This window comes from Spermophilus citellus, assembly GCF_964194105.1.
Source record: "Spermophilus citellus genome assembly, chromosome: 4".
Lineage (NCBI taxonomy): Eukaryota > Metazoa > Chordata > Mammalia > Rodentia > Sciuridae > Spermophilus > Spermophilus citellus.
The window spans coordinates 164,122,819-164,144,713 of record NC_138185.1 but is presented as its reverse complement, the minus strand read 5'-3'; the positions used below and the strand labels follow the sequence as shown (position 1 = coordinate 164,144,713).

The 21,895-nt window shown below is 37.8% G+C and overlaps 1 protein-coding gene across 3 annotated transcripts in view; it reads left to right on the top strand.

Moving 5' to 3' along the window:
- The window catches only part of DCAF5 (DDB1 and CUL4 associated factor 5), a 99,950-nt gene that overhangs the window by 54,529 nt on the left and 23,526 nt on the right, over window positions 1-21,895 (top strand). For all 3 annotated transcript variants that reach the window (XM_081290711.1, XM_081290712.1, XM_081290713.1), the window contains 2 exons: window positions 2,518-2,731; window positions 21,115-21,181. In XM_081290711.1, the coding sequence (XP_081146837.1) occupies window positions 2,518-2,731; window positions 21,115-21,181 (281 nt within the window). The remainder of the gene's footprint in view (window positions 1-2,517; window positions 2,732-21,114; window positions 21,182-21,895) is intronic.

Here is a 21,895-nt window from a genome sequence, read left to right as displayed (position 1 = left end):
TGCTTGTTTGGGGCAGATTCCTCTATACAGGCCTGACTAGAATGGGCAGAGAAAGTTCCTGTTAACAGACAGGAAGAGCGTATTCTAGAGTCCCCAGTTTCCTGTCAGGGTGCTTGGGCTGATGCAAATCCTGCTGCTATGGCTAGTGGGGCAGGCCAAGTTTCTTTCTGTTGAGTCTTGTTTCTACTCCCCTCCCCCAGTCCTATGGATTCTGGTTTATTTGCACACCCCAAGCTGATCTTGGATTGAAAGCCTCTTATTGTTTTTGAGCTCAGTGTTTAGATAACACCACATGCCTGTGGCAGCCAAGGCACCCAGTAAAGGAAATGCCTGGATTCTAACAGCCCTGTCATTTGTTCTCTGTGTATGTGAGTGAGTGTGGTCTGTGTTTAGGATCATTATAAAAGCATTTCTCTGCAGGGATTATTACTTGGGGACTACAGGGGTACCTGGCTGTTCCTTGATGTCTGGAGTTCTAGGGATATTTTTCTGTCTCTTCTTTTTTTCTTCCCTTTATTCCACTCATAAGAGGATTTCAGGCTGTTCTACCCAACCCTGTTTCTACAGAGCCATAGCACCAGAGCATTCCTCCTTTGGTGAGAAGACTGATTTGTGAGGATGGGGGACACAGGATTGAGTGTAGTGGTAGTACAGGCTGTTTTTATGACCTTGCTTTGTTTTATTTATTTATTTATTTATTTATTTTTAAAGAGAGAGGAGAGAGAGAGAGAGAGAGAGAGAGAGAGAGAATTTTTAATATTTATTTTTTAGTTCTCGGTGGACACAACATCTTTGTTGGTATGTGGTGCTGAGGATTGAACCCGGGCCGCACGCATGCCAGGCGAGCGCGCTACTGCTTGAGCCACATCCCCAGCCCCTTGCTTTGTTTTAAAGTTCCCATAAAATATCTCCTTTCTTGTCCCCTTAATCTGTGGTATCACTCTCTTGCCAAAAAGAAAATGTGTTATTTCTTCCAGTAACAAATAGCAGTTTAAGTTTTCTCTGGTTAAATGCTTCTAAAACTTCTTTAAAATGTTTCAAATCTGCAAGGTGTGATGGTGCACTTCTATAATCCCAGCTACTCAAGAGGGTGAAGTAGGGTGATCTTAAGTTTGAGGCCAACCTTGGCAACTTAGTGAGACCCCTGTCTCAAAAAATATAAAGGATTGGGAATGTAGCCCAGTGGTAGAGCACTCTTTATTTCAATCTGTAGTACCACACACACATACAAAAAAATTTCAAATCTGTTAGGCTCTAGTTAGATTCTTGGTGTTCTTTCCATTGCTGTAATAATTTCTAGAATTTATAAGCCTTTTTTTCTCTAAAACTACTTCCTTTTCATGACAATGTCTACGTGAGGCAGAGCAGGTTATTAGCTCTGACATGGCCCTCCTTTCTCCAGTATATCTGACATATATACTTAGCCTCTCTTTCCTACCCAGTAATTCAGTGCTCCAAGAAGTGAACATAAAATACAAAAGAGAACTTGGTTATGGCATGTTGGCAGGCTGTCATCCCTCAGTAATAACATCTGGACGCTATGTTACTATATCACTGCTAGGAGGACATGTGACATACACAGACATGTGTATGTCAAAACGAATACTGTATAAAATGAGTACTGTGTAATTTTTAAAGTTCATGGCTATCCTAGTTCACTGTAATATTGAAAGTATCTTATGAATCAGCAGAAGAAATTATTTAGAATCATACTATAACTTTTTAAAAAATGTTATGAACATCATGAAACTATAGAAGGAATTTTAGGTTAACCAAAACATACTACTCCCTAGTGAAGCTAGATAAATGAAATTGTGTGCATTTACCAAAGCAGTTTTCAAAGCTAAATATAAATATGGGAATTATAAAGGGAAACAAGTCATCTTCCTTTTTCAATTGTTATACTACTTTTTCTGCATCTAAATTAAATTTTTTCTTTAATATTTACTCCCTGGTTATGCCATATGGAATTAAAAATTGTGAGAAAAGACTGAAAATTTAAAAATACATGCTTGTTATGCTTAATTATGATTATTATTGAAAAAATATCCAGAATAGAATAAAGTATCTATTGTTCTTGCTGATGGTTCTTGTGTCTCTAATACAAAGGATAAATATGTCATTTTACCATCCATGATTTAGCCATTAAGGTGGACATGACTCCTTTCCAGGGTCTTGATGAGTGTCTCTTAGAGTATGCACTTAGCTTGGGTAAACAAAATATCTAATGATTTTACTATTTCTCTTTTTTCAAAGTGTTTTATCCTTTTCTTAAATTTGCCTTTTGAAGATTGAAGGAAACTGACATTTTAAGTAATTTGTTTTAATGCAACCAAGGAACAATTCTTATCCTCATTATTACTTTCTAACTGATTTATAGAAATATCCTTTTGCTGAAATTTCGATTTGTAAGCCTGAAGGAGGTTTTGGGCACATGTGAAGAAATAAATTCAGTGTGTTTTGCAGACTCTTGTCTAGCCTGACTTATGCCGAATCCCTATGCTTTCTGCTTTCTAGTTCTCTCCTGCGCTATGGTGGCAACCTGTCTCTCCAAAGTGCCATGAGTGTGCGATTCAATAGCAATGGGACCCAGCTCCTGGCCCTGCGGCGTCGCCTGCCTCCTGTACTTTATGACATCCACTCCCGCCTGCCAGTGTTCCAGTTTGACAATCAGGGTTACTTCAACTCATGCACCATGAAAAGCTGCTGTTTTGCAGGAGATCGTGACCAGGTAAGTGCCCTCTATCTCCTACATCCACATCTTTGTGTACTGGTCTCTTTTTTCTTTAGCACCTGGTCAGCTGGAAACAGTTGAGGGCAGTGAGAGTCTAGAGACATTCTGGTTTCCTAGTGAGTTTCTTCATGCACACTACCAGTGGGTATTATGAGACACAGCATAAACTAAGACTGGCTACAACATAGTTCTTAGTAACCCAGTTCTACCACATTTCTGAACAGATTTTAAAATTCTAAGCATGTGCCATTTCCAAAGGAAGGAAGGAGTTCATGGAAAATCAACCTAATGATAAGGGACAGTTTTAGTTTTCTTATATCAAAAAACACAGTGATGAATGAAACATCTTAAGTATCAGACAGGAGACATGTATCTTGAATGACTTGTTGAGATGGCATCTTTTTGAAGGATGAAATGGGCTGAGCAAGTTTGTTTTAAGAGGCAGCCAGATGCTGACTCTGTTTGTTGCTATTGCCATATCACAACTGGGTCTGCAGAGCCCAAGCTGTGAGTTTCCTGCCTTTTCTCAGTGTCACTGGGAATAGAGATACTGATGTTGCTTTAAAGCTGGCAGTTTAAAAGCATACATGGCATTCTTGGTGCTTGTCTGTCTTAGCCATAGAAGTTCTGAAATGGGTGTTAGTGACCAGTTGTACTGACCTGAATAACTGATGTCAGTAAAGGCAAATCAAATAAACAATTTTTTTTCTTCTCAAGGAAAACCAATCTTATTGCTACTTTACATTCAGATTTAAAAAAAGAAAAGAAAAAAACCTTTGTTTCTTGCTGGTGCTTAGTATTTTCATCTTTGGGCTCATCAATAATGCCGCATTTTGACATAACATACCCCACCTCTTATTGTTATTTTTGGATAAGAAGCCTAAACAAAAATTTTTTTTCAGTTATATGTTGAACCCAGGGGTGCTCTACCACTGAGTTATATCCCTACCTGTTTTTTTTTTTTTTTTTTTCCTACCTGTTTTATTTTCTGTTTTGAGACAGGATCTCACTAAGTTGCCCAGGCTGGCCTCAAACGTGATCTTCCTGCCTCAGCCTCCTGAGTTGCTGGGATCACAGGCATATGCCACTGTGCCTGGCAAAAGAAACAATTCTTTGAGAACCTTTCAAGACCCTGCTTTTTAAAGGGTAGGATTTTTCTCTCTAGGCTGAAGTTGCTAGAGACTCCCTAAGTAGTTTAATGATTTGTATATGTAGTAGGAGTAGAATAAAAACTTGTTGAATTGAGTTGCATGTAGGTAGATAAGAATATTCAAGTTTTCCAAGATAGATACTTCCCCCTTTGTAGATAATATATTTATTTTGCTGAACTGGGGAATTAACCCATGAGTGTTCTACCACTGAGTTAAATCCTAACACCACCCACCTTTTAAAAATGTTTATTTTTTTGTAGGTACTGGGGATTGAACCCAGGGGCATTTTTCCATTGAGCTATATCCCCAGCCCTTTTTATTTTTAATTTTGAGATAGAGTCTCACTGAGTGGCTGAGGGTGGCCTCAGATTTACAAGCCTCCTGTGTCAAGCTTCCTGTGTTGCTAGGATTACAGGTGTATACCACTGTGCCTGGCTTAATTTTTCATGCTTGAAACAGGGTCTTACTAAGTTGCTAAAATGACCTTGAATTTCCATTCCTCCTTAATCAACCTCCCAAATAGCTGGGATTAAGGGTATGTGCTACCACACCCAGCCAAATTCAGAATTTGTACTCCAGTCCTATGGCCTACTTAGCTTCAGTCCACACTGGAAACCACTAGATGGCCTCAGTTATATAAATGTTATCTTTGGAGGAAGCCATAGTACCTACATGACTTAGTTTTTATTTGCTTATGTGGTACTGTAGGCAATTTGTTTCTTAGGTAGGAAGAATCAGTTTCTAGAGAAGAGGTGATCAGATTCTCAATAGAACAGAGAATTGTCTGCTATGAAAAATAGTTGATTTAGCTTAATATGGCTGTGGAAATGGCAACCTACTCTTGCAACCACTACCTTTGTTTATTCCTTCAGTCTTCTTTGCTTTTGTTGATTCTTCTATCTTCTGTCAACTTATGCATGTGATTCTTATTTCATTAAATAATAAAAAGCATGCAGAAAATAATAGTTTTTAAGACTTTATTGCCATGAACACTGGCTGAGAAGAAAGACAAGAGTTGAAAAAATATGGATATTGTGTTTTTCTTCAGACTGTATATTAGCAGCCAAAGCCTATCTTTGTGGAGTCCTTAAAAGACCCAGATCAAATTCCTCTGGCCAAAATGTAGACAACATCTAGACCATTGTTTCTCAACCTTAGCACTGTTGATGTTTCGGCTGAATAAATCTTTGTGGTGTGGGGTTGTCCTGTGCATTGTAGGATGGGTGATAGCATTCCTGGCCTCTCCTTGCTAGATGTCAATAATATCATCCTTTGTTGTCCTCCACACAACCAAAAAGGTTTCTGGGTATTACCAAATGTCCCTTGAAGGGAATGTTGCCCCTGGTTAAAAACCTCTGATCTAGATTATATTTACCGATTTTGCTCAGAAAGCATTAGGGCTGTTGCAGAGGCAGAGCCAGGCAAGGTATTTTGTGATGGTCCTGGGTATGTACATTGAAATTATAGTTAGTTTTGCCTTGCATTTATATTTAATGAAAAAAAAAACATTGAGGGACTTTTAGTTTTCTCTATTCAGATTTGACTAGTTCATTATTTATGACTTTTGTTCTAAGGGGAAAGCTTATGGGAATCATATTCTTTCTGATAGACTGCACTGCTCTTTGGTTGGGGTAGTGGTTTTTCTTGGATGATGGAGAATGCAGTCATAGACTCTGACTTTGGATCAGACTAAGTCTCTTCTTATCCCCCATATAGATTATTAGAGGCATCTAAGAGAATAGGAAATATAGAGATTTAAACTTGGCTTTTCTATTAATTACTTAGCTATAGGTCATCGTGTGGTATTTGGCTTTCTGGGCCTAAGGCTCCTCTAATTCTAAATGCAGATAAGTATCATATTTCCTGTTCAACTTTCAGGGACTTTCAGGGAGGATGAATTAATAATAGGTTTACAGTGAAGCTATCAATTGAGTTTATAGTTTTTAAGTGCCGCAAAGGAGACCAAATATGTCCCAGTCCTGGAAAATGTCTCTCACAGGTGATTTAAAGACTCTTGACTTTTCGCACTCTGGGCTAAACAGCAGCTGCCACAGTTTGGTATGATCTGCAAGATTGAAATGTGTGTTTGACTAGTCTAGACAGTATCATTTTTGCTGCCTTTAGATTCCAAAGTCTACCTTTTCCTTATATTGATGTGTATGTATGTATTTGGAGATGGGGTCTTGCTGTATTTCCTTCCAGCTAGTCTAGAAACTATGATTTTGCTGCTTAAGCCTCCCAAGTAGCTGGGATTACAAAGTGCCACCTCATTCATGTATAGATTAGGAATGCCTGTAGCCTGAGATTCTGTGCTCTGAAACTCTTCATTTAGTCAATGGCTAGGTAACCATTCCAGAGAGGAATCTTGAGAATTCCCATAATGGGAATGAAAATGGATGAGAAAAGCAAAGTAGATAAATGATCCTATCTATCTGAGATAGTCTTCTGGCTTTTAATTACAAAGAGATTAGTCAGGCCACACAAATGGATCCAGATATTATTCCAGAGGGCCTGTGCTTCTTTTTAGACTATTCTAGGTTTGCTAGGGATTCATTAACCTCAAAATTAAATTGAAATTTCAAAAAATTTGACTCAGAATAAAGTATGAAATATGTTGAAACTACTTTGTGTTGTCTTCATTTTCATTGCCCCCATTATAGATGATTTCAAATCATAGAACCACTAGAGAGCATTTTGTACAAACTCTTCCTTTCAGCATGAGAAAACTGAGACTCATAAAGATTAGGTAACATACGTAACCACATATACAATTTTGTAGCTGAGTCAGGACTAGAACCCAGATTTTTGAGCTCTCAGTAGAGACTATTTTTCCCTGTATAAATGGCCATAACTTAATGCCACTAGTAGCAAGGCAGACAGAAAAAAAAATGAATAAATTAGGCTGGGAGTCACAGTAAGGAGTGGTGCAAACTGGCCAACTGTTCAGCCCACATTTCATCAAAGTGGGATAGCTTCTACTCAGTTTAAGCTCATTGTTGTCATGTGAGCCTCCATGTTGCTAGAGGTCTGATTTTCTTAAAGGGTAAGATAGATTTTTATGTGAAGTCTCATTTTTTAATTATTGCAACAAATTCAAACTTTATTGTATGGATAACACAAACCTGTGTATTGCTTTAGAGCCACCATTTGAAACCTCTGTGCTTCTTTCATAGGATGCCTTTTCTCATGTTTAGCTCTATGATTTGTCATGAATTCATAGATGAGTGAAGACAAATTCTTTTTTCCTGACTCCTGCTGAATGTTTCCTAACTTAGTGTCTTTCTTACCCTCCATCTTTTAAAATATGAAAGCAGTTCTTTTTTTTTTCTTAGAGAATACTTTATTGGTTTCTATAATCACACCCATGTAGATAAGACCTTACATATTTAATACAATGCATTACCCCTGTACAAATGGAAAGAAATTAAGTTTAATGTTTCTAAACCAATATGGCTGTTAATTTCTGTACAATGCCAACTCAACACGGTAAACTAGGATACTTTTTCCAAAGTTGACAGCACAGCTAAAGATGAAAGCAGTTCTTTTTTTAAAAAAAATATTTTTTTAGTTATACATGGACACAATATCTTTATTTTGTTTATTTATGTTTATGTGGTGCTTGAGGATCAAACCCAGGGTCTCATACATGAGAGGCAAGCACTCTACTGCTGAGCCACAACCCCAGACCAAAAGCAGTTCTTTACTGGGCATTTACTGTATGCCAGATGCTGGGTAGGCAGTCACATGACCTTCCAGGCCCTCTTTGGGATCTTTATTAAGGTTCTACATATAATTTGTCTTTCTTACTTGTGGCTATAAATACATGGTTTATTTCTAGTTTAATATTTTAATTATTCAAGTTTAATAACTTACACCATTGAATTAGGTGACAGGAGTAACATCAGATTGGCTGGGTATCAACAGAAACAACCCCAGTTAAACACTTGAACTTTTGGGACCTAATCTTACTATGTTGCTCAGGCTAGCCCCTAACTTCTGGGCTCAAGAGGTCTTCCTGTCTTAGTTTCCTAAGCAGCAGTGACTACAAGTACACATCATGCCTAGTTCCTTGCCTTTTTTTTTTTTTTTTTAATCCAGGCAACTTTCTAGTCTTGTAATATAGTGAGGAATCTTATACTAAAACATTTCTTCTGGAGATTTCCTGAACCCAGGTGTTCTCTTTGCTTTCACATCATACTTAGATTTTTTTTTTCTCCCTAAAGCCTAGATGGGTATGTTCTTTCTTTTTTCCTAGTTTCATTCCTCTCTGTGCCTTTAGTGAGTCAGTTTCTTAATAGAGTTTAAAAAGAGTGTTTCCACCTGCTAGCTTTTTGGCACATACTTGTTAGGCAGCACTCAGCTTTTATTCCTTTTCTTTCACAATTCCTTAAATGGCTCTCATCCTAGATTGTGAGTCCAGCAGAGCAGCTCAGGCTTCTGGGAAGTCAGTCTTTCAGGCAAGAGGCATGTGTGTCTGAAAGTGGACAGGCTTATCATTTTAAAAATTTCTCTTGCATTAGTCTCATCTAATGGTAGGCTTGATAGTCCCCATGTCTTACTGAAAGAAGGATCAGGAAGGAAACAATAGTAAAACTAAGTTTTCTTGAAAGGATTGAGCACTAGAGCATCTGAGCATTGAGATCTACATAGGTCTTTCTTTTTAATTTGACAGATGGCAGGGATGCCCCAAATCATGATAATGAAACCATCCTGCCCCATTGCCTGAAGAGCCGACTTGTACTCTGTAAATCCAGCAAAATGGCCTTGATATGTGGCCTGGCCTTAGACATTTCACCATTCAAACTCTGTTGGTGGTGCCTGGGTAGATCAGAGGTACATGAATGTACCAGTAAGTGCTCTCCAAGCCAGAGAAGCTCCCTATAAAGTTATAACTTTGCTTTTTTTTTTTTTTAATAACTCCATGCAGCCCTGATGATGCCTCCATGGGGGCCTGGTATGCCATGTAAATATGAAATAAAAATACACTTTTTTGGGGGGTGGGGATACCAGGGATTAAACCCAGGAACACTCAACCACTGAGCCACATCCCCAGCCCTATTTTGTATTGTATTTAGAGACAGGGTCTCACTGAGTTGCTTAGTACCTCACTTTTGCTGAGGCTGGCCTTGAATTCGTGATCCTCCTGCCCCAGCCTTCTGCTAAAAATATACTTTTAATAAAGGAAAATTCAACTTGGGTTCCATTCTTTTATTTGTATTGGGTTTTTAGACTTATTTTTATTTTCATCTCCTTGACTTTCTTTTCCACTATTATATTTAAGCCTCTTGCAGACCTTTAGGAATAGTTGGATAGGTTTCATGTCCCTGTGAGACTGAGGCCCAGAATAATTTGAAATGGCTGATATAATCAGTAGCAGGACCAAACTAAGTTTAGGATTAATTTTGCTTATGAGTGCACCCTCTTCCTCATAGACATGCTGCCACCTGTGTTGAGATCAGGTGGTGATGTGGTCTTCTTTGGGGCAATGGGGAAGAATCAAATACAGAAGGTTGTGGAAGAGGAATTCCTTCGATGTATTATTTAGGGAGTGAATATTTTAAGAAACTTTGTTTTATAGAGAAAAGGTAGAACAAAAATTATTTGTTTATTAAGGCAGCCATTTTAACTCTTTCTTACCCTGGAACTTTTTGAAAGAACAAAAGCTATAAACATTCATCTCAGAAAAATGCACATTTCCACATAGTTTTACACATAATAATTAAGGGATTTATGGGACTCCTAGAACCTAAGAGACTCAGGTATTATCAAGTTTTGATTAAGATTTTTCCCTTGGATAAGATCATCTCAGTTCACTTACTGACAGATTAAAATTTAAAAATTTTAAAGATTTTGGAATGTGTACAAGTCTATTAGAGATGGTGTGTGTGGTTTATAATTGTTCGGTTGAAAAGGAAATTTAGGCAGCCTTGATTTCTTCTTAGGAACAAGTGAAATTGATGTGATCTAGTGACATGACATAATAGTTCTCTTTTTAAATGTTTAGCTCCTGCCTAGGAGCATGAGCCCTACTAGTAAACCTGGTTGATATTAATGATAGCGGACAGATAGAACCTCTCCTACTCTACCTGCCCAGCCATCTTAGAGACATAATTCTCAGTAGCTCCACTTCTTTTTCTGGTGTCTTTAATATTTGGAGAAAGAAGGTAAAATAATATTCCTTCCTTAAAATACTTGGAGCCTTTTGCTTGAATAAAGACTGTAAGTACTCACAGATGGACTGAAGTAAGCTATGTAATCTCCCTACTTCCCAGTCCCAAAATGGAGGCTCACAGAGGGGAGACAGGGTGCTGAACGCCATTTGATTGATGGCCTCTCAATCCATGTCTAGGTTTCCAAAATGAGTTTTGCTAAATAAGGATTCATCTTTAAGTAGCTACTTTGTTACCGCAGCTGTTGGTAATTTAGAGCATTTTAAATTTCTTCCCTACTGAGTATTTGACTATTATTGGCTGCCACTATGGAATATTTCTTTATTAATAGAATTTTTCCTACTCAGAATACATAAAGGTTGGTTATTTTAATGAACCAAAGGATTCCAGGAGCCTAATGGAGATGAAATGGCAAGTGATCCAAAGAAGCAAGAACAATGTAACTTCACGTGTAAAAATAATATTAATATTATGAGTATGCATATTTATGTGCTTTTATTGGAAGCCAATGAAATTCTGTTTCTCTTACCACAAATAAAATAAATCCGAGGCTTTGTCCCTTTCCAAAGAAAATATATGTAAATTGCTGTGGATAATATTTATGGCAGGCTCTTAGTATACTATGATATGATCAAAGGTGTATTTTATACCAATTGTCTAACCTTTTTTCCAGAAATGGTCTTCTAGAGAACACATCACAAAGTTCTTCCAACAAATTTTCCCCCTCCTGATAAAAGGTCAAGGGAAATAAGAACTGTGTTTGATTTAAATGTTAAATAGCAATCTCTCTTCTGTTACTAATCCGTCTGTTACAGAGCCATCTGGTTTTTCTGTCCTTGTCAATATAGTTAATCAGACAGGCATGCCATTTATTGGAGAATAATTAATCAGTTACTATGGAAAGATCCTTTGGAGAGAACTGTGTAAGCTGACCAGTACTAAAGGAAAATACATCTTTCAGCAGATGTTTGAGAGTATTAAATGCAGACCCCCCACACACATACCCCTTTATGTGTGTATCTGTCTGTCCACCCATCTATCCATCTTTCTATTGAGAGAGCAGTGAGAAATTTTTGTTTCCAAAGGTTCTGAGTCATATTCTTAGAGCATATAAGGTAGTATAAGGTAGATAGATGGCTTATCCCTTCTGAAATTTTCTTTTTATCTCAGATTGGGTTGGGCATTTTTTTTTTAAAGAGAGAGTGAGAGAGGGTGAGAGAGAGAGAGAACTTTAATATTTATTTTTTAGTTATCGGTGGACACAACATCTTTGTTGGTGTGTGGTGCTGAGGATCGAACCCGGGCTGCACGCATGCCAGGCGAGGCGAGCTCGCTACCGCTTGAGCCACATCCCCAGCCCCTGGGCATTTTTTGTTTATATTCTTATTTCTACAAAACTTATAACAGTAGGAAGTTATCTATATTCCAAATTTTGGGGTTTTTTTTTTTGTTGTTTGTTTGTTTGTTTAACCATTAATGTTTAAACAAAGGTGTTAGGGAGAGCCAAATAGTTGCATTGCTTGAGGGTGCTAATTAATTTGATTTTTTTTTTTAATCCTGAGGAAGCTTCTATTTAATGTGGCAGACCACATTTGACCTTCTTTAAACCTATGTGTCGTCATTAAACCTTTTTTTGTGTCTTGGGTGACTATGAGCTTCTTAGGGTATTCTAGCTAGCAAAACACCCTGCAAATAGAAAGAGCTCTTTCTAGAGAACATGTATAATTTAAGTGATGAAGAAAGGTGTTTTAGTCATCATTTCATTTCTGTGACCAACAGACCCGACGAGAACAATGTAGAAGAGGAAAATTTTATTTTGGCTTACAGTTTTAGAGGTTCAGCCTATGTTCAGCTGACTCCATAGCTATGGGCCCTAGGTGAGGCAGAACATCATAGTGGAAGGGCATGGTGGAGGAAAGCAGCTCAGGATAAGGCAACCCGGAAGGAGAGAGAGAGAGAGAGAGCGCGCGAGCGAGAGCGCAAGCATGTGTGCCAGCACTCCACTCACCACAGAAAAGTATAAACTCCAAAGACATGCCTCCCAGTGACCTACTTCCTGTAGCGACACCCCACCTGCCTACAATTACCACCCAGTTAATCCGTATCAGTGGATTGATACAAGGAGTAGGCTATGCCTCTCAGAATCTAATCATTTCACCTCTGAAAATTCTTGCATTGTCTCCCATGAGCTTTGGGGGAACACCTCATATCTAAACCATAACAGTGGGCATTACAACAGTACCAGAGAGCAGGGAGTATTATTCAAGTAGCTGTTTTCTGTAAAGGTTAATGGATTAACAGAAGATATTTGGGCAAATGAGACAATGACAGTGCTAATGCGGTAATCTTTTTTTCAGTGTTATTGTTGGTATAGTCGTGGTGTGTTTCTTGAAATCCATTAAGAAGGAGCTGCTGTCTATCTTTCCCTATGCTTGAGCAAGTTATATCTCCATACTGACAGTGGATTAGCTAAAAGCCCTCCATTGTTTGGCCTCAAGTTAACTTTACTTAAAATGGCTAGACTGCTTTCAGATCAGTAAATAGGTTTTCCTCTTGGATCACAGAATGAATGAAGAGTGAGGTGGGTCAAAGAATGGCCAACCGTTAATCTTTATGGCCAGCTGGAAAGGATTATGGTTAATAGGGATCCGCATAACAACCCAGGCTCATTTTTACATTGGTATCAGCCATCTTGCCCACAAACCCAAATTAAAATTAAGTATGTCTTCTCCCTGATCATCTTCTGAATTCTACCTCGTCCCTCAACTCAGAACATTTTTGGTAAATGGGGACTCAATTGCAGAGTTTTTAAAACATTTCTTTTCCTTCTTTAGAGACCTCACTGTTGTTCTCAGTCAGGATACAAGGTAAAGACTCATAAAGTGGGTTTTTTATTTGTAGTTTACCCCACACTGTTTAGAATTTAGAGGTACACCAAAAACTTAGATAAGTGAACCAAATTCTTCATACTTGTGTCCCACTCAGCCACAAATTTAATACCACCTTAATTTAGTTTTTGTCTTTTCTAAAACTGAACAGCCATCATTAGACTTTTTAAACTTTATTTTTATTTTTTTAGTTGTTGATAGACCTTTATTTTTATTTATTTATACGCGGTGCTGAGAATCAAACCCAGTGCTTTACACATGCTGGGCAAGTGCAGTACCACTGAGCCACAGCCCTAGCCCCCCATCATTAGGCTTTTTGATGTTTTAAATGCAAACATTGATTGTGAAGTCCTGAATCACAAAAGGACATGAAAATATTAAACAGGAAATCGGGGCAACCATTTTTTTCTCATATCTTTCTATAGTTTGTCTATTTATAAAGGGCTATCTTGTGCCAAACTTTTCTCTTATCTAGACCGGAAGCCCTTTACTTTGGGTGAGCTTCAGGCCCCAAACATCAGACTCCCTTTGGTAAGAATATGCCCCTACTGTTTGAAATTTTACATATATACATGTATGTGTGTGTATATGTATGTATATACACACACACACATATATATATATACACACACACATACGTGTGTGTGTGTGTGTGTGTGTGTGTGTGTGTATAAAGATAAAAAGGAATCATCAGTCACTAGAAAGGCAATTTGTAAATCAATGGAAATGTAACTGATGTGACACAGCAATCTGTATACGGGGTAAAAATGGGAGTTCATAACCCACTTGAATCAATCTGTGAAATATGGTATATTAAGAACTATGTAATGTTTTGAACAACCAACAATAAAAAAAAAAAAAGATAAAAAGGAAAAAGGGGGTAGGCATGAAAAGAGGGACTCAGTGGTAGAGCACTTGCCTTACATGGACCAGAGCCATGGGTTCAACATAACAACTCCTCTGTCAGTCCCCCTCCCTCAAACACACACAAAAGAAAGAGAAAAGAAAAGGAAAAGAGAGAATAAAAAACCTTTATCTCCATTTTTACCACTTGGGGTAAAGTTTAACTTCATGGTTAATTAGAGTAATTGGTGTGTTTTATGGTTTGTTTTTTTTTTTAAGAGAGAGTGAGAGAGGAGAGAGAGAGAGAGAGAGAGAATTTTTGATATTTATTTTTTAGTTCTCGGCGGACACAATATCTTTGTTGGTATGTGGTGCTGAGGATCGAACCCGGGTCACACGCATGCCAGGCGAGCGCGCTACCGCTTGAGCCACATCCCCAGCCCTGTTTTATGTTTTAATATAATTTTATACTTTGAATTTCTTTTGGTAGTGGTTTGCATTGGAGCTATTTTGTTTTCTTGCTTATTTTCCCTTGAATCCCATAGCAAATATTTGTGAGATAGCCCACCAAAACATGCAGTGCCCTGTTGGTCCTCTTGAGCACTAGCCATTAGCAGGCCTCAGTCTGAGGCTGTAACCACCCAGGTCTAGGAAGCAATGGCTGTTCCAGCACAGCTTTTCAAGAAAGGACTCTCTTTTTTGTTTGATACTGGGGATTAAACCCAGGGGCACTTAACCTCTGAACCACATCCCCACCACTTTTTTTTAATTTTTAAATTTTGAGGCAGGGTCTCTCTAAGTTGTTTAGGGCTTGCTAAATTGCTAAGTCTGGCCTCAAACTTGGGATTCTCCTGCCTCAGCCTCCTGAATCACTGGTATTACAGGCATGTGCCACTGTGCCCAGCTAAAAGAGAGGAATCTTTCTGCCTACTCTGATGTCAAATCTCCACCAAGTCCACTTGAAATTATCTTCTCTCTCTCTCTCTCCCCCCCTCTCTCTCTCTCTCCCTCTCTCTCTCTCTCTCTCTCTCTCTCTCTCTCTCTCTCTCTCTCACACACACACACACACACACACATACGTACACACAAAAGATCAAAGAGCTCTTAATGGCTACTTTATATTATTTTTAAATATACCAGAACTCCGCCTGTTCTGGAGTACTTGTCCCCCAGATATGCACATAATTTGCTCCCTCATTTCCCTCAGGACTCTGCTAAAAATGCCATTTTATCAGAGAGGCCTTCTCTGACCAGACTATATAAAATGGAACCTAATTCTTAATATGCATTAACCTGCTGTTTAGTTTTTCTCTTTAATACATCTATCTATCTATCTATCTATCTATCTATCTATCTATCTATCTATGTTATTGTAATTGTTGAACTTTTTTTCCTTTATCCATATTATATGTGTATACCTATTTTTTTCATCTTCTACTCATAGAAAGTAAGCTTCATGAGGGCAGGGACAGGGTCTCTTTTAATCAATTCTATATTTCCTTCCCTGGTACAGTACACAATACATAGTAGACATTCAATAAATATTTGCTCAGTAAATAAAGGAATGAACTCACTTTTATTTCAGTCTCTCACAGTCAGCATTATCCTAGGCAGCCAACTTTTATGCTGGCAGGGGTCCAGCAGACAACCACCAAATGCCATAAATGAATTCCTCAGGGCATTTTGTGATTCTTGTGTGTGTGAATACTTAAACTGTCTGACTAGACGTCAGAGGGTCAAGACCCCCTCCTTGGAAATCATCCCAAGCCATTCCATTGTGGTAGGTAGAAGAGTAGTTTTAACAGGAAGAGAGATCAGGAGTTGCCTTTATTCCTGAGAGGAAGCCTGGACATTCTATGCATTTTCTACATATTTTAAGATCTGTCATATTAAATCCAACAGACTTGAACTCTGTGGGAGAGTTTTCTTCCTTCTAAGGCAATCTTCTGAGTCAGCATTCTCTCTGGAAATCCCCCTTTTACCTTTTCAGGGCTCTGCCTTCTGAATAGCTGAACAAATAGGAAAGCTCTGACCCTTTGCAAAAAAGTAGTAAAACATACCATAAGCCCAGACTTGAATCGCTCTTTTTTAATATTTATTTTTTGTTCATTTGTTTTGTGAAGGTCTGAGTAGGGAGGCAAAATAACAGGAATTCTATATAAAATTTGTAGCTTCTCTTAAACTGAGCATGAAATGATGAGATGTTGAATCATAAATAAGTTATATATCATATATACAAATAATTAATGGACAGTTCTTTTGTGTTCTGTAATCCCCACCCCATTTGTCTTTATTTGGGTTCAAATTTCAGGTGCAACTGGTTTATTTGTTAGTGCAGTAAACCTAGAGCAGAGAACTAGAGAAGTAAGACAAGGAAAAGAAGGAAGATTTCGTGGCTACAACTGTGTGCAATTAAAGTTTGACCCTGAGGAGGAGAGGGCATAGAACACAAACACCAGAGTTTTTCTCTCTGGGGCCAGGAAAGGTGGACTGTTGATACATCAACTTGTCTCAGTCAGTCATTGGTTGAAGCCTGCTCCAAAGGAGTGTTCAGGAGTGTTCAGTCCCCAGAACAGACTCACAGGCTGTAGAGAATGTCCTCAGGCAGAGAGTTCGGGCAAGTATACAAAGCATAAGTCCTGAGGGATATGAGAGGGTGTCAAAGAGGGAGCTGCACTTTTTCTGTTTATATTAAAACTGTAGACTTCATGAGAGCCATTGCTTTATCTTTTCTCCTTCTATCCCTTCTACTTTTAAACTACATCTTTATCTGAAGTTGACTCAGTTCTCAAATCCATCTTGTCTCTTCTAAGGATCACCAGGACTCTATTATTACTCATAATGGCAAGTGGCAACTTCTCCTTCAGCTTGAACTTCTGCAACTTCAACATGTTGAATACCTAACATGTTTTATATTTTATACTTTGTTTAAGCTCCTTAGGGTATTATCTTACATGCTTTTGTAAGCACCATAGTGCCTTAGAACAACCAGCTCAGTTCTCTCTTTTGCAGGTAAGGAATCTGAGCTTTTCCCACTGTGTCTTGGCCTAATCACTAACCCTGATGGATAGTGTTTGCTTCATCTTAAACCTACCTGCCTTTGCCTCTTTTCTCATTTTCCTACAAATGTTTTGAAGGCTAACAAGTTGATTTTTAAATGATTGCAAAGTACTTAATGAAGTATTTATGTTAGGCACGAGGTTTTAAATATATCTCAAATTTATATTTGTTGGGGGATATGTCTCCAACAACCTTTTCAGAGTAAAAGATTTTTTTGTTTTTGGTTTTTTGTTTTGACAGTGGGGATTGCTGAGGATTGAACCTAGTGGCACTCTATCACTGAACTATATTTTCAGCCCCCTTTTTATTTTCAGACAGGGTCTTGTGAAGTTGCTGAGGCTGGCCTCAAAGTTGCAATCCTTTTGCTTCAGCCTCCGGAATGACTAAGATTTTAGGCTAGTGCCATCAAGCACAGCTTGATTGAGTAAGAAGTGTTTTGTTTGTTTGTTTATTTTGTTTTTTAGAAAATTATAGGCCTTTCTTTTTCTAGTGAAGTAAGCAAGCTGGGGCCAAAAGAGAGGAAGTAATGCTGACCTCGACTTAAAGTAAAACATGTGTTAATGCGTGGAAATAAATGAGCTCCCCAGAGTTGTTCACTTGTTGCTATTAGACAATGTTGAGATAATACTTTTATGAATCTAAATTATAATAAACCTGGTATAGTGTTTTTATTAATTTTTACTAATTGTTGATGGACCTTTACTTTATTTATTTACATGTGGTGCTGAGAATTAAACCCAGTGTCTTACACATGCTAGGCAAGGACTCTACCACTGAGCCACAACCCCAACCCCAGCCCTATATTGTCTTTTTTTTTTTTTTTTTTTTTTTGGTATTGGGGATTGAACTCAGGGGCACTCAACCATTGAGCCATATCCTCAGCCCTATTTTGTTTTATATTTTATTTAGAGACAGAGTCTCACTTAGTTGTTTAGTGCCTCGCTATTTCGCTATTGCTGAGGCTGGCTTTGAACTTGAGATCCTCCTGACTCAGCCTCCCAAGCTGCTGAGATTACAGACATGTGCCTGGTTAATAGTGTCATTTTTAAGATATGCAATTTGAAGCTGACATGTAAAAGGAGACTGTTTATGCCTGTGGCACTAATTTGTGGCTGTGTTGACAATGACTTCCTCTCAAAGATATCCTGACAAGAGGGAAGTATAGAATGCTTGACCTTATGTGAAAGATCCCTGGGAAGCTCTTACGTCTTTATTTTCTGAACATTAGAAAAACTAGGGATAACAGGAACTTACCTCGACATTGTAAAAGCTATCTATGCTAAGCCTCAGGCTAGCATCATTCTGAATGGAGAAAAATTGAAGGCATTCCCTCTAAAATCTGGAACAAGACAGGGATGCCCCCTATCACCACTTCTATTCAATATAGTTCTCGAAACACTGGCCAGAGCAATTAGACGAAAGAAATTAAAGGCATAAAAATAGGAAAAGAAGAACTTAAATTATCACTATTTGCGGATGACATGATTCTATACCTAGAAGACCCAAAAGGGTCTACAAAAAAACTACTAGAACTAATAAATGAATTCAGCAAAGTGGCAGGATATAAAATCAACACACATAAATCAAAGGCATTTCTGTATATCAGCGACAAAACTTCTGAAATGGAAATGAGGAAAAACACTCCATTCACAATATCCTCAAAAAAAAATAAAGTACTTGGGAATCAACCTAACAAAAGAGGTGAAGGACCTATACAATGAAAACTACAGAACCCTAAAGAAAGAAATAGAAGAGGATCTTAGAAGATGGAAAAATATACCTTGTTCATGGATAGGCAGAACTAACATCATCAAAATGGCGATATTACCAAAAGTTCTATATAGGTTTAATGCAATGCCAATCAAAATCCCAACGGCATTTCTTGTAGAAATAGATAAAGCAATCGTGAAATTCATATGGAAAAATAAAAGACCCAGAATAGCAAAAACAATTCTAAGCAGGAAGTATGAATCAGGTGGTATAGCGATACCAGATTTCAAGCTATATTACAGAGCAATAGTAATAAAAACAGCATGGTACTGGTACCAGAACAGGCGGGTGGACCAATGGTACAGAATAGAGGACACAGAGACTAATCCACAAAGCTACAACTATCTTATATTTGATAAAGGAGCTAAAAACATGCAATGGAGAAAGGATAGCATCTTCAACAAATGGTGTTGGGAAAACTGGAAATCCATATGCAACAAAATGAAACTGAATCCCCTCCTCTCGCCATGCACAAAAGTCAACTCAAAGTTGATCAAGGAGCTAGATATCAAATCAGAGACTCTCCGTCTGATAGAAGAAAAAGTCGGCTCCGATCTACAGATTGTGGGGACGGGCTCAAAATTCCTTAATAGGACACCCATAGCACAAGAGTTAATAACAAGAATCAACAAATGGGACTTTCTTAAACTGAAAAGTTTTTTCTCAGCAAGAGAAACAATAAGAGAGGTAAATAGGGAGCCTACATCCTGGGAACAAATTTTTACTCCTCATATTTTCTGAATTAAAAAAAAATTTTCAAATTGTGGTAAAATTAGCATAACTTAGTGAGACCCTGTCTCTAATAAAATAAAATATAGGGCTGGGGATGTAGCTCAGTGGTCAAGTACCCCTGAGTTCAATCCCTGGTGCCGAAAAAAAAAGAAAAAGAAAAAGTGCAGGTCAGGGACTGGAGCTGTGGCTCAGCGGTAGAGCACTTGCCTAGCATGTGTGATGCACTGGGTTTAATCCTTAGCACCACATAAAACTAAATAAACAGGGGCTGGGGTTATGGCTCAGTGGCAGAGTGCCTGCCTCGCATATGTGAGGCACTGGGTTCCATCCTCAGCATCACATAAAAATAAATAAAGTAAAGAGATTGCATCCATCTATAACTAAAAAATATTTTTAAAACAAGTAAATAAACTAAGGTGTTGATTCCATCTACAACAAATAAAGAAAGAAAGAAAGAAAGAAAGAAAAAGAAAGAAAGGAAGGAAGGAAGGAAGGAAGGAAGGAAGGAAGGGGCTGGAGGTGTAGCTCAGTGATAGAGTGTGCTTAGCATGCATGAGGCCTTGGACTCAAACCCTAACACCAAAAACTAGGTAATTAATTGAATAATAATGAAAATGTTTACTCAGTGGCACTAAATATATTTACATTGTTGTGTACTCATTACTACTGTCCATCTCCAGAATTTTTTATTACCCCAAATTGAAATCCTATACCCGTTAAACACCAACTCCCCAACCCTTGTCAACCACCATTCTACTTACCGTTTTTATTAATTTTATTAATTTCAGTACCTCATATAAATGGAACCACTTAATATTTATCTCTTCGTGTCTCTTATTTTACTTACTATAATGTTCTCATGGTTCATCCTATTGTAGCATGTCAGAAGTTCCTCCCATTGTATGTAGTATTATCACATTTTGTTTTTCTATTCATTATCAGTGGACATTTGGGTTACTTTCATCTTTTGGCTATTATAAATAATGCTTCTATGAATGCAACAGTATATCCTTTCAGGTTCTGATGACTTCAGCCTGTACATATGGAGATATTTGTACAGATATTTGTTAGAATCCTTGCTTCAATTCTTGAATGTATATCTTTGAAATTGCTGAATAAAATTGTAGCTCTATATAACTTTTTGAGGAATTGCCATATCATTTTTCTTCAGTGGCTCAAAATTTTACATTCCCATACTGGGGTTGTGGCTCAGTAATATTGTGGCTCACCTAGCACGCATGAGGCACTGGGTTTAATCCTCAGCACCACATAAAAACAAAATAAAGGTATTGTGTCCACCTACAACGAAAAAAATAAATATTAAAAAAAATTTTTTTTTACATTACTACTATCAATACTAGTAACAAGGGTTCCATTTTTCTCCATATCCTAGCCAGTACTTTCTATTTCTTTTCAAAATAGCCATCCTAATACATATGCAGTAGTATTTCATTTTGGGTTTGATTTGATTGTTAGTGGTATTGAAAATCTTTGCTTTTACTTTTGAGCTTGTACTTCTTGTACAAGCCCTTTGCCCATTTTTGAATTGGGTTGTTTCTTTGTTGCTAAGTTTTAGCCACAAACCTTTGAATTTGAGGTATTTTAATGAGGATGTTTGCTATGTGATAGCTTATCTTGTTTATTTTTTAAAAGCTTCTTTCTATGTAGATAGCTACATATTATAAATCTACATGTGTATATTATTTTATATTATCTATCCAATTATAAAATAATATATTAAAATATATATTTTTTTGTCCCAACAGTATATCCTTTCAGGCTCTGATGACTTCAACCTGTACATGTGGAGAATTCCTGCAGACCCAGAAGCAGGTGAGTATGTTCCTGGTATGAACCCACTGCTATGGTTGGTTCTGTTGATCTTTTGTCATTACAGTGCCCTGAGAGGACATACATATGTCAACATTTGTTAAGGCTCTTTCCCTCTTTTGGCCTCCCTATTGAAGTTAACTAAAGGGAGGCTTTCTTTGTTGACAGACAGGTGTATTTCCTGGGGTTTTGGTAACTCCAGACATGAAACAAATACTTCTACATTTACTCTAATATATTCTGAGAATTTGGATCTAAACCATCTGAGTTTTCAAATAGGATGGATCATCTTTCTTCATTTTTGGTAAAAGTGTCCTCATGTGCTGAATGAGTGTTGCTGGTAGGAAAATGTCTTATTTTTCACACTGAGATGTCTCAGTACAGCCCTGTACTCTGGGCAATGCATGGTATCAGACTGAAAAGCACCATTAAAAACAGAAAAGAGGACTATGCCAAATTCATGACACAAAATATGTCTAGTGCTCAGAGTTAAGGGAAGTTTTTGACTGCCTGTTGCTGAATTAACCATATTGTTACCAAACCTCTGTCTTTCAAAACCTGTTGGGGCCCACTTTTGGCCAACTATTGAGTTGCTCTGTCCTAACTACTAAACAAGTTACAGAAGAGCTTTTCTTCTTCTAGAATATGAAAAACATGAGTGAATTTTTCCAGGTGCGACAGCAGCAATCTACCTGAACAAAGGGTAGCACTAAGTAT